The sequence below is a fragment of the Haemaphysalis longicornis genome, unplaced genomic scaffold (genome assembly GCF_048455015.1).
Source record: "Haemaphysalis longicornis isolate Haplotype H1 unplaced genomic scaffold, Haemaphysalis longicornis Haplotype H1 scaffold_14, whole genome shotgun sequence".
Classification (NCBI taxonomy): domain Eukaryota; kingdom Metazoa; phylum Arthropoda; class Arachnida; order Ixodida; family Ixodidae; genus Haemaphysalis; species Haemaphysalis longicornis.
The window spans coordinates 2,390,019-2,413,700 of record NW_027526245.1 but is presented as its reverse complement, the minus strand read 5'-3'; the positions used below and the strand labels follow the sequence as shown (position 1 = coordinate 2,413,700).

General features: G+C 45.7%; 1 protein-coding gene across 1 annotated transcript; it reads left to right on the top strand.

Moving 5' to 3' along the window:
- The first annotated feature begins 8,980 nt into the window (after window positions 1-8,980).
- On the top strand, window positions 8,981-20,208 carry LOC144164947 (glutathione S-transferase 1-1-like). Its single transcript, XM_077695164.1, has 5 exons — window positions 8,981-9,447; window positions 9,919-9,977; window positions 14,689-14,830; window positions 16,205-16,378; window positions 20,023-20,208. The coding sequence occupies exons 1-5, from the start codon at window positions 9,307-9,309 to the stop codon at window positions 20,155-20,157; spliced, it is 651 nt and encodes a 216-aa protein (XP_077551290.1). The 5' UTR covers window positions 8,981-9,306; the 3' UTR covers window positions 20,158-20,208.
- The last annotated feature ends 3,474 nt before the right edge of the window (window positions 20,209-23,682 follow it).

The following is a 23,682-nucleotide window of genomic DNA, read 5'->3' as shown; positions in this document are numbered from 1 at the left end:
GGAGAAGTGGAATGTTTATACATAACATAGCGTTTCATACAATACCCAGACAGAAATCACGCGCTAGTGCCAGTGCGAGCTCTGAGACAGCGCTTAAGCTTCGATGAAAAAGATCATAGAGCTTAGTACTACATACACTAAAGAGTAATCTGGCGCTAGCGTGTATGCGGCTCGCATAAGGCTTCTATTATGCTACACTCTCACCGTTGGCTTGGACTGAGACGTTTAGTGGCCGTTAAGTAACATACAATGCTACAAAAACCCAAGAAGAATGGGTAATTGTCTAAGTAAAAATAAAGCACACGGTTTTGATGCTAAGAAAATTGAATCTCCACCGTAACTGTTGTAGCTTCGATGAAAATGTCCGGGCAAAATGTCCGGACTCTTTTAACACGTTTACTGCTACTGCTACTACGTGAAAGCACATTGATGCGAACTCTTCTTACCACAAATAAACGTACCTGCATTGTGTGTTTGTACTGATGTAACTAGGTACCTGTGTAACTTACGTAACTATGGTCTCCCGGCGGCCATAATCCTTTCACTTGCTTATAATGAAGCACAGCTGTCCTGGCAAGAACAAAGGCAGCGACTTTCCAGTTTCCAAGCGAAGCGAGCGAACTGTAGCGAGTTTTGGGTATTTGGGCTACCTCGTAGATATAACAATACGTAGTAAAGAAAGCAAATCCAAAAAGACGCTGAAGAATTCGATATTCATGCCAAGTCAGCAGCTGTACTGTTCTCATACCTCCCCACGCCGACATGGCTTCCCTGGCGCACTTCTCTCTCCAGTATACTTATTACGCTATATGGGAAAGATGGGTATAAGTGCCAAAAGAATTACTGTGCCCTAAAACGTGCTTGCTGCTGCGTAAATTGCGTTTTTTTTCACAAAAAAACTTTAGTGCTGCAGTTCGCTGTTTGCAGATATTATACGGTTTATGAAAACGTTCGGCACTAAAAACTGGTCTTATACGAAATGGGTCATTGTAAAGCTTGAGTAGTTAAGAGGCAGAAAATATGGTTTTAACGGGCTTGAGTTGGCCCACTTTTATTTACTTTTTGGCAACTTGTGCATATATTGGGTAACCGCTACCGTTTTACTGATCTCCGCGGTTTCTGTGGATGGCTAAACCCTAGCACGCATTGTTTGGAATACTTTCTGGGCAGTATTCTTTTGATAGTACACATGACATTGAAGTCGATCTGGCAGCACTCCACCTAGCCATCAACGCTGGTGCACAAAGGGGTGGCAAGATTTTTCAGGATATTTTTGATACACAAGTTGATAATGCCTCAAGTACAACGTAAACGTTTACTGGAAGACACTTGGACATTTCCTAAAAACACCTACAAACGCAGCGCGTGCTTCGAGTCCTTTAAATGATGCACGAACAAGTCTTTGCACCAGCAACTTCATGCACGAACATGCTTTGAGTATTTTAGAAGGATGTCATTAAAAGGATGCACAAACTGGAAGAACATTTGAGGTATACCTAATTCTAGAGAGGCAATGCACGTGCAGCTCCAGTCTGCACTGCTCCTTAGTGCAGAACCCACATTTCCAGGACAGAATCTGGACGGCTGACGCTTACCGTGTTTTAATTGTGCTAATTTTCTACATATTTTTCCTTTTGCGTCCCATGCTAGTAGTGCAATGCCTTGTTGCGTGTCGCCTTCGCCTTTTTCTTCATTTATACACATCTATTTCAGTGCGCATGGTGAGTACACACGTTGTGGATTTGTACGCTTGTATAGGTGTTAAATTATGAACTAAAAATTTTGGTGAGTCTGTGCTATTTCCGTGGAATTTCTTCTTGTGTCCCCGTATTTCTCTAGTTTTCTTTGCCGTGACGAATAGCCTTTCAACGACCATAAAATGGCCAAGTTGTATCGCAGAAAAATCTTTTTATATTGTGGTGCCACCACCTTGAAAACAGGTCTTGCAACCAGTATTTGAAATTTCGTTTGCCGCGTTATTATAAACAGTATATTTAGGTGAAGGGTGACAAGGCATTAAAAAAAATAGGCCGACGTCGCTATACACTAGGGTGTCACTGCACCAGGTTTGCCTTGAATGCCGATCGAAAATCATAAGCATATAAATTCACTGACAGCACGCCCACCTGGAATCTTTGTGGGATTTATTAATCACAGCGGGAATTCTATGAATCACTTAGAACGCTATTGAAGACCCAACGCACACACGTTGTTTGTGAAGGGGAGGTGCCGTCCGATTAGCACAAAAGCAAAATTCCCCAGCCGTGAGAGTGAGCACGTCAGAGAGGCCATGAGGTCCTTGAACGATAGGTTAAGATAACGTGATAACAATGTCGCAAACTCTCCTGCACGAAATGTCTCCTCTTGCTGTCCGGCTCTCCACTGCTCTACGTGAGGGTGAACACCTATTCTTAAAAAAGCAGTTGTTATAGGGAAATGTGCCTACGCGGTCAGACGATAGATATGTTAGGTTGAGCTGATAAACCGAAGCTGGGATCGCGAACATGTGAACTCCCACTCTATTGCAGTGTCCCAGAGCTGAACCTTTTACAGATGCATCGGTGAAACTTCACTCGTAGAATTTTTGTGAATGTCCCTGTTCTGTACGTGTGTGCATAGTATTACTTGTGTAAGGTCCTCGTTCAACGCTCATGTATGCCACGTTATGTTCGGTCATTCGTCCAGTCTCTACTGCTATTTCTTGTTTAATAAGCCCACATGCCGGAATAGCCACTTTTGATGTTCTCCAAAGGTGAAGGCCACCAAGAATAATTTGCTCGATCTATCAAAATACCTTGAAATGAACTCAAAACATTTCATTAAACTAATCAATCACATTGTTGTCGGTAGGCAAAATTAGTATCTAGCTCAGTTAAAAGCCAAAAATAGCAGGGAAAGATTTCTAATAACAGCATCTCCGTACTAACAGCGAACTAACACCGATTAGGCTAACATTTCTGGGATTTCGAGGAAGCATGCACGTTTTGTTCACGCGTTTCGTCGTGGCGGCCCGAAAATGCCACAAATCGCGGTTGATATCGACCAGGCGAATTTATGGGGGCACCAATTTTAACCCAGCAAAGTCCTAGGCCCTATTCACAGATTTCACTAGGCAAGATGCTGTTGACCATATCATCGTTGACATTTTGTGCGAGACACTAAACACACACAATGTTACACACCCACACACCAACACATACCCACCATGGTGTACCGCCAAACATTTCTCACAATACTTTCGGTTTGGGGCGAGTTTTATTACTCCCACAATGTCACCAACCGAGCATTTCAAAATATACAAGGCGAACCTTGTGCGAACGTCCTCTACATCGGCTAATCAAGAAGCTGACAGCAGTCTCAACAGTGACTTCAGTGTGTACCCTGCAAAGCCTGACAAGAAGGAGTGGTTCACTACCTGCATCAAGGCGAACTTTCGTATAACTTCTACAGCTACCCCAGTCAAGGCCCCAAGCAATGAAGATAGAGATTGTGTTTGGTCTTAAGCCAACAGTGCAGCCAAAGTTATTTTAAAACCTGTCACTGACCGCAACAGTAGTCCCTACGTCATTGTCAAAAGCTTTGCTGTAAAGCAATAAACCATTGTGTAAAGTTCTATAAACTTTTAACAGCTTTTCAGGATCTGACACAATTTTTAAGACACCTCTTCTCTTGATGCACGGACTTAGTAAAATAGAATAAATAAAATAAATAAAATAAATAAAATTGCTGCTTGTTCTTTCTCAGGTATTAACTCAATATAGGCCAAGCTGTGGGCTCTTCGTTTCTTGCAGATTTGACGGTGACGGGAACGTCGCGCATACCTTTAGAAGCATTCTGAAAAATATATTTTTCGCTTTAGAAGATCAAAGTAAGTTAGTCATTATCATAACACAAGGATTCAAAAGTGCATTGGGTCTTCCCCCGAATACCTTGACGGCCAGTATACTCAGCCTAGGGTTCTCGAACACCCTAGACGAATTCATCAAGGCGGACGATGCATCGCAGTAACAAACGACTGCTAGGCAGTAGGACAGGTCGGAGATTATTAGAACGATGCCCCTAACCAGGGACATGAATCCGGCTTATCACGAGAGCTGATGTAAGAGCAGGACCAGTGCCCGGCAAATCAGATACGGAGGCAGGCCCCAAGGCTATAAACCGACGCCGCAGAAAATCAAAGAACGAAACCTTACACGGCAGTGGCAGTAACGGAAGACGGCCTCCCGCACTCATGCTGCCCAATACTTAGTACCGACATTCAAGAAGCAGAAAAGGCTGTCATAACCCTGGCGCTGACTAAGCCAGAAATGAGGGTAGTAGTTAGCGACTCTAATTCAGCCATTAAAAGTTAGGATCGAGGCAGGATTTCCAACGCTCGTCCGTCTCATGAACGCTACAGGAACAGATGAACTCACCAGGTGACGCCTATTTGGACTCCAGCTCATCTGGGTCTCATCGGGAACGAAAAGGCACATGCGAACGCCCGATGTCCCACCTTCCGGATGATCTCCGATGATGCTCTACACCCATTTGTAGAACGATCTCTGCGGGCAGACGAACTAGGAATGCTCCACGAAATTACCCAACATTACAGACAAGCGCGTATGGTACTTCCCCCGGCTAATCCTCAGCTTCGCAGGAAAGAAGAGGTCTACTGGAGGCAATTGCAAACAGGGGTCTTCCCAAACCCTTTATTATACTGCAAATGACACCGCAAAGTATACGACTCTACATGAAAGAACAGTAACAGCGTCGCGGACCTCGTTAACATGGCGTGGACGTGTCCCTCCCACAGCAAACCTCATAGAAATCTGGCATCCAGTAGGTCCTGTGAGCCAGCCGGGCCTCAAGCACTCTGCGCAAATTCATCGGTCTCGCCTTAGAAGCCCCCGTGTCCTAACGAATCCCGGCCAATTGATGGGAGGGAGGGGGGCAGTGGAGGGTACTCGCAGTGTTTTGACTGGTGCAAAGTTTTTTTTATGTGTTTCGCTTTGGGAATCACTATATCTGGCTGCGGTGACCGTTATGTGATCGATCACCCTACAAAATACCGCAGTTGCCTAATGGCCTTAAGCAAGCACACGTAGGTTAGATAACAGAGCAGTGTGTAGTTGGCACTTTGTATGTAATAGAGCCACACTTGGTACGATACACAACCCATTCACAACCGATTCACTATCTAGACAGGAACGCGACGGCACAGGAACGGCATTCGAGGTGAGCGGGAAATAAAAGGGAGGTGCTTACATGCCAGGGAAGGCAGTCGACTATCGTCTTTAGTAGGCATTTCCAACGAAAGGAGCAGATACGCTGCCATTTTTTTGGCAAACGACGATTTGGCCGCTGAGAAAAATTCCGCCAAGTTTTCTTTAACCTGCACGCTTAGTTAGCTCGCACTCAAGTTATAAATGCTGTCGGATTTCCCATTGCTCTTAATACATGAGATTAAGCACGAGGTGATTGGTACAGAAACCGGCTATAACTTAAATTTTATTGTAACTTTGCTCACAAAAAGTTTTTGATAATTGGCTACCAAGAACACTATATCAACATGCAAAGTTTCATTTTATTCCAGAATGAAGGTCGTATTTTTTTTTCAAATGGAAGCTCTGAACGTTAAAAATTCCCGGGTGCAGTCAATACATGGGCTCTACAATAGGGGAGCGGAAGCCCCATGTGGGCTGAAGGGTAAAATTCTAGAGTCTTTGAATGTTTCACAAGAAAATCACCTGTGGTCACTACCATTCGAAAATAAACACGAAAAACATACTTGCAGGTAACCCGATCATGTGGCGGTGTATATTTTATGCACATTTACTGAGCATACGCCTTCAGAGCCTGGAATGGGTTCCATTTTTTCTGTCTCCCACGCTAGATTCCCATTTTCGAGCGGGCTACTGTTGCCTGCTATGTCGGCTTATTGTACTCATCCAGCGTTTAGAATTGGACGTATCATTACTTCTAAGTAACAAGACGTCGAGTGTTGGTGATAACCACTATAGACATTCGCGAGTATTTTGTCTGCGGTTTTATAATATCAATATTATTTTCGCGACAAATCACTCTCCCTTTATCCTACTTGGAAGCAAAGGAGGTCAGCTGTTATAGGGACCGGCTGTGCATGCCGACAATATAGTTCCTGGAAATTCGGCGACTCTGCCATCCGAGGCCTTCCGTGAGGTTCTTTTTGCGGCGAATGCATCGGGCAGAAAGCACACCGTTAAGCCCCAACCACATGGAGCGATTTTGCAAGCGACTTGGGGAGCGACGCGACTAGCGACGGACTACTTTTCGCCGCGGACCAAGTCGCTCATCGAATCGCTCGGTTCTGGGTCGCCAGAAACAGTCGCTCGCCTCCCGGAAGTGGCCTCTGCGACTAGCCAATGGGAAAGCCCTTACGTAAGCACGCAACCGGAGCTCTTTCATTGCAAAATCAGGGGTGCAGGGGTGCAAAATTGCACCCCTTGTGCAGGGGTGCAAATTTTGCACAATTGCACCCCACATTTTGCACCCCTTGTGCAGGTGTGCAAAATCTTCCCCGCAACGGGGGGAAGATTTTGCAAATCCACGCAGACGGCGTTTGCGGTGCAGCGGCAAAGAAAGCTTTGCGTGGCAAAGCTTGTGTACACGCTGAAGCAGAAGCAAGGCTCCCGCACACAGCGGGTGAGACCCGCGTGGGAAAAACGACGTCAAGAAAGCGAATTCTTCACGACGTTCATGTTGGAGCCGAGAGACGAGGCGCAGAAGGAAAAGCGTGCGCAATCGCTAATCCAAACCAGTTTTAGAGATGCAATGAAGTGTAAAAAGCAAAATAGAAAGGCGTGATACTTTTTAGCCATGCTTTTTATGACAAATGAACAAAACAAATGTTTGCAAACAACCAGCGTACCAAGCGCGTTACTATGCGCAGTGCGGCAACATTGAAATCGCCATCCTCAGTCGCTCGAGCCGTCGCTGTCATGTGGTTGCCTCGGCGAGCGACTTCGGTTCGGCGACTTCGGATCCTAGTCGCGTCGCTCGTCGCGTCGCTGGAAAAATCGCTCCATGTGGTTAGCGCTTTAGACTGCAGCGCCCTATCAGTAAAGTAGGCATTTTCGCTATTGAGACATTTTTTTTCTAAAAACTGAATAGTTATTTTAATACCTCCTCCTGGAAGTATTATTCTGTGCGTCTTTGTTAGTGTCTGAAATTTTTTTTTACGAACTTGAAGGTTTCCAGTACTATTGAAGCCTCTGATCGTCTGCTCACTCCAGAGTGCAGACAACCAGAGCTAGAAGCGTTTCGGAAACAGACGACACCAATTTGTCACTTTTATCTGCTAAAAAAATATTTCAGGGTAGAAAAAGTAAGAAAACAAATAAATATACAATAAAAACTTATTAGAACAGGAATTTTGCCATTAAAATCCTCAGTGGCAAACGCAGTGAGTGCGCGGCAAGGTGCACTGAGAGGGTGCCAGGGTCGGCCGGCGTGCTAATTTTCGCATGCCTTTATTGCAGCGACGACACCCAGTTATAATGCTAAACGTGCCCCATGGCATACCTGCTAAATTGCTAGGTACTGTAGCCAAACGTCAGGCAAAGGGCGAGCACATACAACTGACCCACATAATAAAAACCTACATCCCTTCGTCTAACAAAAAGGATGGTTCAACGCACAGCTTTTTTGTTGTGGCTTGCTTTGTTGGCCAACCCCACAAGGCCAGAATGCGATGCTCTCAAGGTACCCACTCACCATCTAGAATCGCCGCAGCTACTTTAGGGTATGCGCTCTGTAGACCTAATGTTTCGTTCCGGGATCTACGGCGTTAATCGCAACGAGCTCCTTGGCGTATTATCACTACTTTTTTGAGTATGTGCACCTGAAGGTGTTAAGCGTCTAAATACGCCATTAGGACTCACGTCCTCATGGTAACAGCCTTGCGGCATGCACAGAAACGTCATTCGCATTGTACGTCGAGCTGTGGGTAACGGCTGTCGATGTTCAGCTCCGAACCTGACATTAGGTCTATACACGTCGCAGTGTCGCACACCTGCGTCACCTCCTCCCTTTCTGCACATCAAACTTCAGAACAGAGGGCCTAACAGAGCTATCGCCGGGCTTCGCAGGGAAGCAACTCATATTTATGCCTGACCCATGGTCATCATAATTGTCAGAGAAAATTGGCTTTGTGGGAGTGCTTTTTCCCGTAGGGACATCATTAGCGAGAGGCTGACAGCTTCGCTTGAAATGAGTGGACAACCGCTCATGTACTGTTTCTACAGCAAGCTCCAGGAAAATATTTGGTCTGTAGGCCATTTGTGCTTGGGCTCTGGTTAACCATTACCGTGTTACTAATGCCTTTGTGCGCAATGCGTCGAGAAAAAATATTTCTTATTAATTACTCGCAGTCGTCGGCAGCAGAATGAACACCGGTACCTACATCTTCGTGATTATAAGTTATGCTCGCCTTCGTACGATGTGCTTGTGATTGCCATCCTTGATTTTAGTTGCGTTTATTTGATTGTATTACATATCACGAATTACTTCTACTATACGGTGGTAAGTTGTAAGAGAAAAAATTATAGAGCAAGCCCAACAGGCTATGCTGGCATGCGAAAAAAACAGAATCGCTGAATGCGACAAACTGATCACTTTACATGCCAAGCATTTTAACCCTGCGGGCTAGAATACCGGCTTTCTGTTCCAGCGCATTAATTCATAGGCCATTCGGTAGACTTTGAGCACATCGCGTGAGCTGGTTGTTATATGCAAACGAAACAGCACGAATCTTGTTTAGCAATGCCCTGACAGCAGTTTTTCTCCGCACTCAACAGCGATAGCGCTGTTTGCTAATCCAAGACTAGACCAAGTAAATAACAAAAAATTTGTAGATAAGAAAGGATCTTTTGGGCAAGAAAGGCGACATCAGCGAAGTCGTTATCAACCAGCGACGTCCGTATCTTCCTTTCCTAAAATAGGCGTACTCGCCCCTTGGGCGTTGAGAGCTTAGAGGGTTTGTCAGCAAGCGTGTCGCTCGCTCCCACGCGCTCTCACGAGGTCAGTATTCGGTCGGCGAACATTTCGCAAGGTCACCAATCAGCGCTCGTTACCAAACACAGTCGTGCCACAACCGCTAAGGCGAACAGCCTCGCCGTGGTTGCCAATGCACCATCATTGTTTCAATAGGAATAAAGGGACGCAACCGGAGCGAGAGCCGTGTACTTTGCTTCGGCAAGCCAGTCGAGCTCCAGACTCAACGTAGGCGGCCACTCCACAAGTCACGCACGCATCGCCTCACAACTCTCGACCGTCAAAGCTGTCATCATGCCAGTGGCTCTGTACAACCAGTATGGGAGCCCACCATGCGCTCTTGTGCGTATGGTTGCAAGACACTTGGGCGTTGAACTGGAACTCCGCAATTTAAACTTATTCACAGGAGAACACCTGAAGCCAGAATACCTCAAGGTGAGAGAAATGTTCATTGCTCCAACCTGCTTCTTGTTGACTAAGGGGTCTTTGTGTCCTCCATTATTTACCTCGAAGAAGCCGTTTAGGTTTACCTATGCGTAGTTGTGTTCTGACACTCTACGTAATTAAATTGTAGAATTACTTTGTACCTGTCGAATAGCTGCTCCTTCTCGTGCGTTGTTGATTTCCTAGAAAATTGCCCCGGTCATGATTAAAGGCCTGTTTACTTCTTTTCGTCACCTGGCCTGGTGGGGCTGCCAGGTGTGCTATGTAATAAAAGTATTCGGAATCACGATGTACAATATTTTAGGATCTCGCGCTGCCATGTTTATATATTCTGCAGGACATGCTTTACACAAATTGCGAAGGTGGAATAATACGTTAAGAATATAAAAATATGGCCTTGGGCTTGGCCGTGATTGTGTTTGCTTCATGAAGCAGGCGCTCATTTCACTTTTGTTTACGCAGCTGAACCCCTATCACAAGGTTCCCACATTGGAGGACGACGGTTTTATTCTTTATGAAAGGTATTTTTCTAACTTTATTGTTTGAATGCTTTGGTTTGTACGGGAGACATCAAAACATGGACGGGAAGAACGCCTTTACTTAATGCAGTTAACAGTAGAAAATTGAAGCCTTCTTAAAAAAAACTTTGGATGCTCAATAGGCGTGCAATAAAAATAGAGTTCTTATTTTTTTGCGTCAGTGAAAACAAAAGGATAATAGAAATTTTAGTTATTATGGAACTCCCCGAACAGTTTATTGACAAACAAAAGTTTGACCTAACGCAGGATTTTATAACTTCACTCATGTTTTATACTACTATAGAGAAAGAAATGGAAACATTCAAACAACCACAAAGATTTTCTTTAAGAGAAGCCAAGGTACGGACTTTGTAAACTTTTTTTTTCTTTTTGTTCTCTTTAGGCTTTTTTAATCTACGCCTTAACAGACATTTCTAAAAAATTGTAATCGTCACATGAACCTTTCAAAGAATTTAGCCATAAAATTTACGAAGCGTTCTAAAGGAACAGAAATGACGTGGTGTGATACTGAGCATATCGATGTTCCTACCTCCCCTACCAGTTATTCTTGACTGGTAAAGAAGGGGTTCCAGGATACACAGGCAAAATTAAACTTAAACAAATATCAAAACGTTCGAGCCACGGAATATATTATTGTGAATGAACTGATCATTTTTTGCACTAAACCGAGTCATGGGTCTAGAATGAGCAGAGAATTGGATAGTATAAACTAAATCGAGGCACAGCTATGGAACAAGGAAACGTATGGAAGGGAAATTAACTAGTCGGACATGTAACAGCAAAAACGTTCGACCATTTTCAAAGAAAGTTTAATAAAAGCTGAAACCTTGACTGATATTCGGGATACCCGCTTCAGGATACTTTATTCAGGATACCTGCGAGAACTATGACGTCGTCTCGTAGGCTAAAATTATTTGAACACATTGTTCTAAGATCTATTGGCTGACATGTAAGAGTGATTCAGCTTCAGCTCCTGCATTTTTTCTACTGTCAGACGGGTCACCCGCGTCACAATAACTCCACTTGGTACGCCTCATTACAGCGAACTCGTATAGGCCAGTGGACTAACTCTGTGGCTAGCGCCTTGCTTCCCGGTGGCGCCAGGCACGTCGACAAAATAAGCTTTTCCCGCACACAGTGTGGTGGTGCTGGCGCCTCTTCGAGCTGAGTGCCGCGTTTGGTGACCAGTTAAAATAGCTACTAGGGTCCCTTTATTTCAGCGCAATGTCTGTCGTGTGACAAACATTCGTTTGGGCTGGGTTTTCCCGTAAACACTGGCCGCAAATCTGCTCGCTTTGCTGCAGATGTCGTTGAAAGACGATAGTCGTCTGCCGTCCTTCCCACGCAAATGCTTCTGTTCTCTTTCCCACCCGCCACTCACGCTTTTTCACTCCCGTTTCGCTCCTCCCACGTTAAACACAGTGGAGGTGTACTGAAGCCAATTTTACCGTGTTCCATTCTTCGCGCCATATACTGGAACAATATGTAACTTTTGAACTTAGGACACTCCCATGAGGGGGCGCCTAGAGTGCTTTTTGTATTTTGATGTCACGATAATTTTTTCGGGGAGTGTTTCTTTATTTTGCAATCGCAACACTCAACAACCCACGTTCTTTAAATTTCGAAAACACCGCCAATATCATTCACCTATTAACATCTTTCCTGACATATGCCAAATGTTTTCGTTTTCCGCAAAAAAATTGACAAGCGTGAAAATTGCCTATGATCCCACAATGAATTATAGTGGTATCCCACTTCATCTCATCACCACTTACTTCCATCCCCCCCAAAGGGCTTCGTGCCTCCTTTAAATAAAGCACATTTATTCATTCATTCATTCCACAATTATTAGTTTAAAAATATTTTGCCTGTATAAGGTTCTCGTTAAAAATTCCATTACCTTTTGGTCTGGCGGCGAAATTGAGGGACGAACATACATACAGACACACAGACCGACCGACAGACAGACAGACAGACAGACAGACAGACAGACGGACGGATGGATGGACCTAGAGACCGACAAAAATTTTTGCATTTAAATAGCCCAAGAAAGACTACCGTCTTTATTGTGCTACATAACCCGCGGTCTCCAGCGTGCCTCTAAGTGCGTGCCCGTAAATGAGTGGCGCACAATATGTTTAACTTCGCGATATTTATAGCGTCGTGGGAACATTGGCGAATGAAAAAGTCATCCCGTCAGCGATGGTGACGCACTTTATAAGGAATCAATAAGTGAGCATGGAGGCGGCGCGGCAAAAATAGATCCAGTGTGGCACCAGTTTGTAGGGCTGTTCAGTGAGTAATCAGAAAAACAAAAAAACGAACCGCAAGGTTTTGCAAGGAGTTGACATCACCTACAATAGAATCCACAGCATAAGCGTGCCGCACGAAACCAAAATGGGCAGAAATTGGTAATTTTGATTAACTACAGCAACTGCTTCGACGTTATCTCAGCATTACTCATTGCATATCGGCGTTTCTCGGCTGCTGGGTGTACCATTTTTTTTCTTTTTGGGCGTCTTAACTACTTCATGTTGCCGTACTGCAGCGTCCGATTTGTAAGACGCGGTTACAGTGGACGATTTGAAGCGGGGAGCAGATTCAACTGGCTCTTGCGGCGTTTTTTCTCTTCTTTCGCCCGAAGGAAACAGGGGTGTAACGAAAACGAAATAGTGTTGCTTATCATTGTTATTTTTGTTAATCACCGAGGATTAACAAAATGAACGCAGTTTTCTTTTCACCGAAGTACTCGGACACCACGTCAGGAATAAATCTTCTCGGTAACAGCAGTGTCCAAGTCGTTGCTTTTGTTAAAGCTCGTCGTGTCTATTTCCATAAAACAATATTTGGGGATCAGCATATCAGTCACGTCATTAACCGTATTGCCAATTCTGCTAGAAGTTTAGCAAAATTTTGCTTCTTTCTACGGCAAAGAAACTAATAAATTTAAATGCTCTTTTTCTCTCTCATAGGAATTATTGCGTCCTTGTTTTGTGGAAAACCACTTTAACGATCCTAAAAAGCCTACTCGCACTCTAGAAAAAGCTCGTCGACGCATAGCCAATGCAGATTGCCACGCTCACACAGAGGCACTCTTCCATCCTTTTAATTAGGTATTCCTTATCAAGCTTCAGTCGTATCATTTTGCGATAAGATACAAATATAGCTGAAGATTTACAAACATTCCTGAAGATTTACTAGCTTCCATTGTGTATCTATCAACTCGGATCCCGACATACCCCATTTGTAACACGGAACCTTGGCAAATGCGTTTTTCGAGGACATCCTACGGGGAACAAATAATTCGCTATTCTCTCCCAATATTGCTAAACTATCTGCACAAACAGACATTATCTACCAAACTATCAGCAGAGCAAGAGTGCACTCTTTTTGTACATGCGGAATATGTTTTCCAAAGATATTCATATTTGCTCATAGGTTGATCAGTTGTGTTTCTTATTTGTATATGTGGGTTATTGTGAACTGATTATCCCGCTATATGTTAATGATAGCGTTGTTTTGCTTGTGTATTTGTCACTCTCGCTGTACCTTGTAAAAGCGGGTTCGTACAATCGTCAAGTGGATTAGCTTCCACTTTTTGTTCGGGCATCCTTCCAATTGTATTTGGAAAAATACAAAGATTTCGTCACATTTGAATCTGTGGAGCCAGTAATTAGGTACTATGCTTGCGATTATGCGCTGTGCTTCGCAGTGTCTCAGTGTCACTACACAGCGACCGTTACGCATGATACGTGACCGATAAATATTGCACGCGTAATTTTGAGAATCCCTTCTGCGATTTGTTTTAAAGCGAACCTTTTTACCTCTACCCCTCAAAGGTTCAGTCGCGAGCGCTGGTGTCAGCAGAAAACTCCCGCGAACAAATGAAGTTGACGAATCGAACCTGGAACGAATACACAAACGGAGCGCAAGCCCTTTTTAGTACCGATTGAGGTACGAGCCAACGCGGAGACGGGGGAAGCAGACGGTGCAGTCACTGACATCATCGGCTGGTTTACCCCCGCTTTCTCGCTGAATGCCTCGTTATAGCGCGCAACATCTCGCGCAGCTGTGCGCTCCGCCCATGGCACGTGTAGGTGCTGTTTGCGCGCCTTGCGCATGCGCTACGAGTTAAAAAATTAAAGGAAGATCACACCAACGCAATACGCCAAACTTCTCCTTCGTCTCTGCGGCTGGTCTCATCGCCTATGTCGGCGGCGGCAGAGTCGGACGAGAAGTAAGATCGTTTAACACATGGTTTGAGCTTCCTCTAATTTTATAAAAGAAGTTTCCCCTCATGTGCTTCCCCAATACAATTCAACCTACCACCGTTCATGAATCATGATTTCATGTATCCTTAGCAAAAATAAATAGTAAAGGGCATGTAGTAGTAGTAAAGGGTATGGTTAAGTGCATCCCACTTATCTCGTTTCACTATTTGTAGAGCCACGTGTGTGAATACAAATGACGTCGCTTAGGTAATCGTCGTCGGTGTCGTTTGCAGCTTCGCTTTACAACCACCTGCACAGAGTGGATTGGCGCGCATTTTTTTTTTAAACAAACGGCGTAGTCACCCTGCTGTTTGTAGAGTTATGAAGGCCTATTCTGTTCTGTTTGCTATTCTAAATGCTTAGATACTTCCGCTAAAAAGCAAGCTTTGTTGGTCATACCTCAGATAATCCTTCACTTACAGTTCGCCAATCTGTACCTACCTGTGCAATAAGTTCGCACCAGCATCTAGCCTCTACCCAGCGTGTCCGAGGAGTCGAGCGCAGGTTGACCAGGTTTTGGCGACCATCACGAGCACCATTCAGCCCCACTACTTCTCGTTTCTCGTAAGGCCTTTTCTTTGTTATGGCGTAGAGCGAACGTAAGTGAAGCCACAGAAGAGTGCAAATGAAGAAAACATACTTTACGGGTTATGCGTGGTTATGTGTGGTGTACTGTAGAATTTGTAATCCAAGAACTATCGTCAATACGTTTGAGGCGGTGTTATGAAGATTACGGTATAGGACGCCAGGCGGTGTAGTCGGTTAGTAGGCTTCATCGCCATTGAGGTATTGTAGACGTCTCGGCAGGGTTGAAAAGGGTAACTGAGCACCCTACCGATGAGTATAAGTGAGGGGTCGCTAAAGGTGGCTAAGTGAACTTGTTCTTCAATGATGTTTTCGAGCTGAAAGCGATCCTAAAGTTGGGCGATACGTGTACATTTAAGTTTCCGAATGGTGTCGAGAATGGCAAAGTTCGATTGAAAGTCTGCCAGCCTTGGCTTCATTGATACAGTGGGCTTGGGCGCGTTTTGTGATATGAAATGCCACAGGTCAGGCTGGTGTTTGGGAGGCTTTTTTATTTGATCCTTCTCTTCTTTTGGGAGGTGTCGATGGTATGCAGATTGAGCTTCACGATAGCTTTAGATTTTTAACCCAAACAAAAGGCCCGTTTTAGTACCTATTAGATATACAGAGTGACCGTGAGGGGGTGAAGAGCGTTTCAAACCTGTTCATGAGGCTTTCATGAATTCTGAAAAGGAGGAGTCCTTTGATATGTGTCGAAACAGTGACATTCGGCGTCTTTGTGAATCTTGCGATAAAATGTCTCGAACATTCCGGCTGCTTTAAACTGTGAAATTAAAGAATGGCGGAGCGTGGGTGGATTCTTGAGTCACATGCCAGTGAACGTAAATATTGCGGTTGATCTGTTAAAATTAAGATTAAGTGTTGGTTTGATATTGCGCTGGGTTGGTTCAAGTTTACCCCGCGTAGTTATAAAGGCTGGAGTAAGTTTTTCGATGGCACATTTTGGGATAAAGCGGTCAAGAACTTTGCGGATGGCGAGCATGACAACACAGCGAGTAGAGTGGTTGGTATAAGCCAGTTGGACCCCCTCCACTCCAACCCCCCCTCCTTCGCCCCCCCAAACAAGGCCCAGATGCAAACACGCGCGCCTAGGATTGGGTGGGAGTGTGTTCGCACAGAAAAGACACCTGGGCTATGAGGCGCGCGGAAATCTGAACCCGCAATTAGTTTGACTACTTGGATATCATTAACGCGCGCTGAAATCTCAGGAAAAAGACGTTATCGCTTTTTGCCTCCATCTAAAAAGCTACTGCAGGTTCTTTTTAAGGGCCGTGTGAAGAGCAATATGCAACAGGGTTAGCGCTTCGACCTTGATGTAAATTGTAATGCTTACTTCCTCCCTTTTTCGCACAGAAACCATGTTTCTTTGACAACCACAAGCCCACACCGGAGGAGATAGCTGCGTTTGAGGAAAACGCCTTGGCCAGCTTCCAAAACCACGTGGGCAAGGATGGCGGCTATGCTGTTGGAGACGGGCTAACTCTGGCGGATTTCTCTTTGGTTGCCCATCTAACTTTGTGCTTCGAGGTAAGACTTCGGCGATCGGGAGCTGGCTTCGTATTGCCGCGAACCATGCATTGAGTTTGTTTGCGGTTCGTCTTTGCCGTCCGGCTGCGCCGGGCTGTGGTATCTGTATTATCCGTGAGCCAAGTGAAGCGCGCGTTACATTCCTTATTTTGTGTGCCGTATGTATTATATCCTTTGATAGGGAGAAGGTTTCGAGCTAACTTCACCAGCCTAGAGCAATCTTCTTTGATCTGCAGTATTCTCGATGTAATTCGATTGTTCGAGAACGCTCGCGCCGAGAGATAAGTGCCACCAGAGCAGACACTACGGCTCTTCATTCACCGACACTCGCCTGCACACGTCAGTTTGTTGACTGCTGTTTTGCCACCTGTGCATTTTTTTTAGTTGTTAGGGGAGCAAAAGTTCGCTCAAATAAAATTTCTTTTCCCTCAAGACCTTGTTCGCCGCCGGAAGTCTGGCGGGGAATGCTGGATTATTGGCCGTCTCCTAGTGCGTTCCGTACTGCAGACGAGGCTCGTGTACGAGGCACAGTTCCACCAAATGACACTGGTAGACTGGAATCGGCTTGAGGCTATTAATAGGGCCGCCATGCGCACCATCACTGGCCTCCCCCGCTTAACGCCAATTCCGCAGCTGCAAGAAGAAGCCCAGTTAAACACGTTTGATGAAATTATTCTCCAGGGTCGTTCCGCCCGCCTACTCAAACGTGGGCTAGTTCCAGAGGAGGCAGCTCTCACCGCGTACATGCCAACCGCCCGAGACGATGCCAGCCTTTTATGCCGCTGGGCCGCCCTCGTTCTACCATCAGGTGACGGGCAAGCCTCTGACAAGGCTCCATGTCCGTACCTCTGGCCTACATCAGCCCCCGGACACCGTCCTTTCTGTCGCTGACAGGGCGCATGCGACGCAAGCGGCTGTCCAGGCTTTCGTGGACGTCGGAGCATACGACTGCATCGTCACCACGGCCTTGACGTATCCGTTTTAGCCTGACTTGAACCAAAGCTGCGTGTAGGAGACCCTGACTACCCTACCTAGCACGGTAGCAGAACTTACTGCCATTCGGGATGGTCTGCAGGCGCTTCCATCTACATTGACTAGTGATGTGAAGCTGCAAATTTTCACAAACTCAACAGCAGCGATTCGGGATTTACGTCGCGTTGCATGGTGTGCAAGCCTGGTTGGTTGCATTCATTCACGATAATATGGACACTTACCCATCCCCTGTCCGTGTGTTGTTGATACGCCTGGACATGCTTTCTGTCCACGCTGCGGCAGATCGCGCCTGCCACAGAAGAGACCTCCCACTGCCACTACCACTTCTTCCAGTATCTACCGTGGAAGAAATGTTGGTGGAGAAAGATAACCTCAGCCGCGCCACGTGTGCTTTACTTTTACCGCGTGGAACTGACCCCCCTCCACCAGTGGGCTCGCTCGCTGGGAGGAGGTCTTGCTGCGGAGGCTTCGAGTTGGGGTGGCGTTATCCCCAGCAGTTACTCACGCTTGGCCTGCCCGATATCACGCCCCGTTTGCGGACACCTGCCTCTTCTGTGTGACTCTTGCGGCAGAAGTTGACGTTAAACTCCTGTTGTGGACTTACTCAGGTCTCAAAATCACCCGAATTTAACACCTTCGAGGCACAGGGCTCCATCCTGGGACACCCCAAGATCTCAAGCGCTGGATACGGGGACCCGAGTACCAGTCTCTTCTTGAATTGTTGCGCGAAACTGGTGCAACGTTGTAGCTTTAAAACTTCATGTTATGGCGTAGGGCAATGTCTCCCAATTAAAAAAAACTGCGTCATCTTTGGCTTCGTGACAACATATTGGTCGGCGTGGAGAAGTTGGAAATTTCCGCCGAAAATTCATATTCTTTAAAGATTTGAAATTCTCTCGCCCGAGTAATTCACTGTGTGGGAATCCGTCGTCACATACTTATGGGTTAAACAATAAAAGGGTTAAACAATAGATGTTTCTCCACCCGGATTTGCAATGTGGTATCACCTTGCTTTGGCGCAAGCGGGGTCTGTTGTACATTGCGCGCCAATGATGTCACACACCGAATGCTACATCAAATTTTCGTTTTGGGCAGTAAACAACAGGTACTAGCTGTCCTAAGCCTTTCAACTATTCGACAGTAGTAACACACCGGGGACTAGCTGACAGCTGCCAATAATAAAGCTTGAATATCCCATTCACCAAAAGTGCTAGGGGCAGTGCCGAACCCTTTCACTGGAGCACGTTCGTGGCGCTGTCAACCGTGAACATTTCTACATGTGGAGGCGCGCTGAGAAACCCGGCGGTGATTTTTAATTGTAAACAGTTACTTCATTCCTGCTTTTCCATGGCACGGCCGCAAAGGTGAAATGATGTGAGGTAAAAAGCCCAGGACCACTCAGGACCACTGAGGACCAATCAGCCGTTTTGCTGATAAGATGCATAGCACATTTGGAAGAGGGAAACTCTTTGTGGCTTCCATTCTCTACGGCCCCATGGGAATAACAGAATATTATATATCAGGCGCCTGATTGCATATGGCTCTATTAAAGCTCAAGAGCTAAAATAGGTTTTACTTAATTTGAAATGTGAAGTAGTTTAGTGAGGATAACTTTGCGGAAACGTAAACCCACATCAACATTCCACTCTGGTTTCGTTCATCATAGTAACAGCGCTAACAACACGACAAAAAGAGAAGAGGGCACAAACACAGCGCTAAGAACAACCGTTGTTGTTGTTGTTAGCGCTGTGTTTGTGCCCTCTTCTCTTTTTCTCGTGTTGTTAGCGCCGTTATATGAATATGTACAAACTCGCCCACACTACCGCTTTAGCTGCAGCAAACCTAATCAAATTAATACAGCGTAACAACAGCTATTAAGAGATAGGAAAATTTGATGAGATGAATAGACCATTAGAGCGAAGGTTGGGATAAGTTAATTTTTGCTGGAGCGGGCTTCATCATGCAGAGCACTTCAATGGGCTACTGATGACTATAAAACTCCAATGCAGATGGATTCTAGGCGCTGCGACATATCGCGTTTGTTGCACAAGAGCATATTGGATAGATACAACCGAAAAAAAAATATTCGAAAAGAATTTTCGCAAATGTTAAAATATCTTTAATATAGCGGAAGCGGTGCCAAATAGAGATCCGTTAAAAAGCTACTTTTCGAATACTATTTAAATGTGTGCTTTTCCGCTTTCTTTTGTCCTCAAAGTTTCGACACTGTAATGTTAATATTTTTTCGGGTAAGTGCAAAAGTAATGTTTAATTGTGAAGACTAACCAACAAATTTACATGCGCTTACATCATACCTTAATTTATCACGCTAAGTTAAAAGAATTCCCTCGCAAATAAAATTTCCGGTGGCAACATATTTACCGCAAGACGTCTTCTCTTAACTTCTTCATAAGACATGTTGGTCTAAAGCTACGGGAATTGGTTTCTTGAAACAAACAGTTCTTGGAAACAAACAAACCGATTGGAAGCGGTGAAGCGGAGGTAATCTACCAGAGGAGAAAACATATAAATTGCTTTTGCGGTGATTATGGAAGTAAAAAAAATAGCCGTAGCCAGAATTAGCTGGGAAAAAATATTAAAAAAAAGGCCCAAGGCTGAACTACATATGCTTTTAATATTTCTTTTTGCAGTTTCCTGTGGTTCAAGTCGACAAGTTCCCCCGGCTGAAGGCATACTACGAACGAATCAAAGCGGAGCTACCGTATTTTGATGAGATCAACAAGCAAAGCCTTGACCTGCTGAAGGAATGTCTGAAAGAACTCTAACAAGCTTTTTATATTGCACTGACATCCTTAGAATTGATTATTATAAGTAGTAAATCTTCCGAGCCCCTATTTGCCACAATGGGTGCATCGCTGCCTACACTGCGCCGTGGTCGTAATGACCTTGCCGCCTATCTGATAACTGTATCGGGGCCCATGAGAGTCCGGCCACATATCTCAGAACACAAAGCGTCAACGGTTTCGGAAGTTGGCCGACCCAACGCAGACCCCTTTTTTATGCTGCGCTTAAAATTTTAACGAGTTAAACGAAAGTCTCCAGTGGTCTATGAAATAAACCCGTGGTTTTGTACCCAGTTTTTTGTCAGTTTTTCTTCCCATTACTCGGAAGACAAAAATATATGGTGTACGCCTACGTTCCACGATTACGGGTGGAAAGCGATAGCGGTATCCTCCTTGGCGATAAAGCTTGACTTTGGTCTAGTTGGGTATGCATGACAGCTTGAAAAACAGCGCAAAAAACACGGATGAGACAGGTTACACATACACGAGCGCTGACGAGCAACTAGTGGAATTTTTATTAAAGTTGGCAATAAATAGAAGAAAAGGAAGCAATCGTACGCCAGTACAAACAAGATAAATAAACAGCTCAAAAGCGGCGTCGGGAGTAAAAGATGATAAAACACACACAAATTTCTTTTTATCCGGCCAGATAAGCAATCTCGCGCTCAAAGAGTGCCACGGATGGCGAACTCACGCAATCCTCCCCCTTAGTGGCTATGACTGAAGCTTCAAAGATTTCGCGGGATCAGGCATCATGATACCGTTTTAAAGTGCGGGATTCGTAGAGCTTGGGGTAGCAATCTTTGCAATTCTTGCAGTGTAAGGCCAGATTGCTACCAGTTCCTGTGCGCACGTTATTTGCGTGCTCACGAAGACGGTCGTTGACGCACCTGCCACCCTGACCCACGTAAACTGGCCCGCACTTAAGTGGGATCTCGGATACTATGCATTCCACGAATTTGACATGCTGTTTTTCATGTTTCTTCCCACAAGCAGCCCTGGGAACCTTTTTGTCATTCACCATGGCAAACAATGTGGCTAGTTTGTTGGTGCTGAAAAAACTGTCCGCACTCCTGCCTTGTCTCCTATCTTCTTCGGGGAGGGGGGGGGGGGGGGGTGTGACACGACGTGTACGTAGGAGATGACGTTAAGGCGGCCCCTGGCATTCTCTTGCGACCTTGTCGTAGCCCCGCTGGTCACCCGTTTCAAAACGGTTTCCGCTGAGCTGTGCAGCCATGGCGTGGGATACCCTGCCAAATTGAGTCTGCTGACCGGATTGTCCAAGCTCCTCGTCATCATGTGACGGCAGTACCTAGTCACTGCAGGACCTAGTCACTGCACGAACTAGCCACATTGTGTGCCACGGTGAATGACAAAAAAGGTTCCCAGGGCTGCTTCCGGGAAGAAACATAGAACAGTATGTCAAATGCGTGGAATGCATAGTATACGAGATCCCACTTAAGTGCGGGCGAGTATACGTGGGCCAGAGTGGCAGGTGCGTCAACGACCGCCTTCGTGAGCACGCAAATAACATGCGCACAGGAACTGGTAGCAATCTGGCCTTCATCATCATCATCATCATCATCATCATCACCACCACCACCACCAGCCTATCTACGCCCACTGCAGGGCAAATGCCTCTCCCATCATTCTCCAATTACCTCGGTCCTGTGCCAACTGTGACCAATTTATCCCCGCAAACTTCTTGATCTCATCTGCCCATCTAACATTCTGCCGTCCCCTGCAACGCTTGCCTTCTCTAGGGATCCACTCTGTTACCCTTAATGACCAGCAGTTATCTTGCCTCTTAATCTCTAATAATATGTCTTTAACACCAGTTTGCTCCCTGACCCACTCCGCTCTCTTCTTGTCCCTTAATGTTACACCTATCATGTTCCGTTTCATTGCCCGCTGAGTCGTTCTCCATTTAAGTTGAAACCTCTTAGTGAGCCTCCAAGTTTCTGCCCCGTAGGTGAGTACCGGTAAGATGCAGCTGTCATACACTTTCTTCTTCAGCGACAATGGTAGGCTGCTATTCATTGTCTGAGAATGTCTGCCATATGCACCCCACCCCATTCTGATCCTTCTAATTATCTCTGCCTCATGGTTGGGATCTGGGGTCACAACTTGGCCTAAGTAGATATATTCGCTTACCACTTTCACTGCCTCGCCACCTATCTCAAACTGCTGGGCTGTCCCGAGGTATTGATCATTACTTTAGTTTTAATCCCATGAATACGCCAATCTGGCCTTACACTGCAAGAATTGCAAAGATTGCTACCTCAAGCTCAACGAAACCCGCATTTTAAAACGGTATCGTGATGCCCGATTCCGTAAAACCTTTGAGGCTTCAGTCATAGCCACTAAGGGGGAGGATTGCGTGAGTTCGACATCGACACTCTTTGAGCGCGAGATGGCTTATCTGGCCGGATAAAAAGAAATTTGTGTGTGTTTTATCATCTTTTACTCCCGACGCCGCTTTTGAGCTGTTTATTTATCTCGTTTGTACTGGCGTATGATTGCTTTCTTTTCTTCTATTTATTGCCAACTTTAATAAAATTTCAGCAGTTGCTCGTCAGCGCTCGTGTCTGTGTAACCTTTCTCGTCCGTGTTTTTTGCGCTGTTTTTGAAGGGGTCCTCGGCGATATGGAGGAAAAGTGGGCCCGTCAAAGATATAACACAGAGGATCCCTCACATGCGTATGAACAGTAAGCGCCTGTGACGGGGTATAAGCAAGGGTCGGCGGAGGATACGGCGCACCTAGCGTCGTGGAGCCATGGTAGGGCGTGAATTTTACTTCTCCTGAAGATTTCTGTTCTCTACCTCTCGGCACCGGCAGCGCTGGCGGGCCAGCTCAGCAACGTCCGACTGCCCGCAAAGCTGCGCATGCGGATTGGCGTTTCAGTACGGGTTTTCTTCTTTGCTCCTAACGATCGAGCCCTAAATTAAGCACATACCCCTGGCTTCCTGGGCTTAAGGGGTGACCACAGTCCTAATACCTCACGCTTTTTGGGGTGAAGCCCTTTAGGGGCTGGGCTGTTGGCGTCTTCTGTAGTCGCCGTCGTTGACGTAATCGTCGTTCGTCTCATGTAGTCACGGTACTAAAACACCGGGACACTCGTTTACGCCTCGCGCCGGAGCGATTCGTAGCGTGCACTGAAAAAAAAAACTGGCACACTCGTTCACGCCTCCCGCTAGAGAGCTTCATGCTTCAAAAACGCGACACTTTTTCAGCAAGGGTGTATACCTTTACACCCTCACGGTTTCATCTCCCTTGTCAAAAACACCAAGGGGCCAAGCGCACACTTAAACACTGCATGCTTCGCCCTTCCCAAGGCACCACGTTAGTGTAGATGGCCCGGGATTTTGTTATACTCAATAAAATAGTTTCTTCCTCCTCCTCCTGGCCTTTGAGCGGGCGAACCATTGGCCAGACGTCAGCTTTCTAGTTCACTGGAAGCAAGTACGGATGTTTTCGATGTTTGGTTGTTGAAATGATAATTCTGA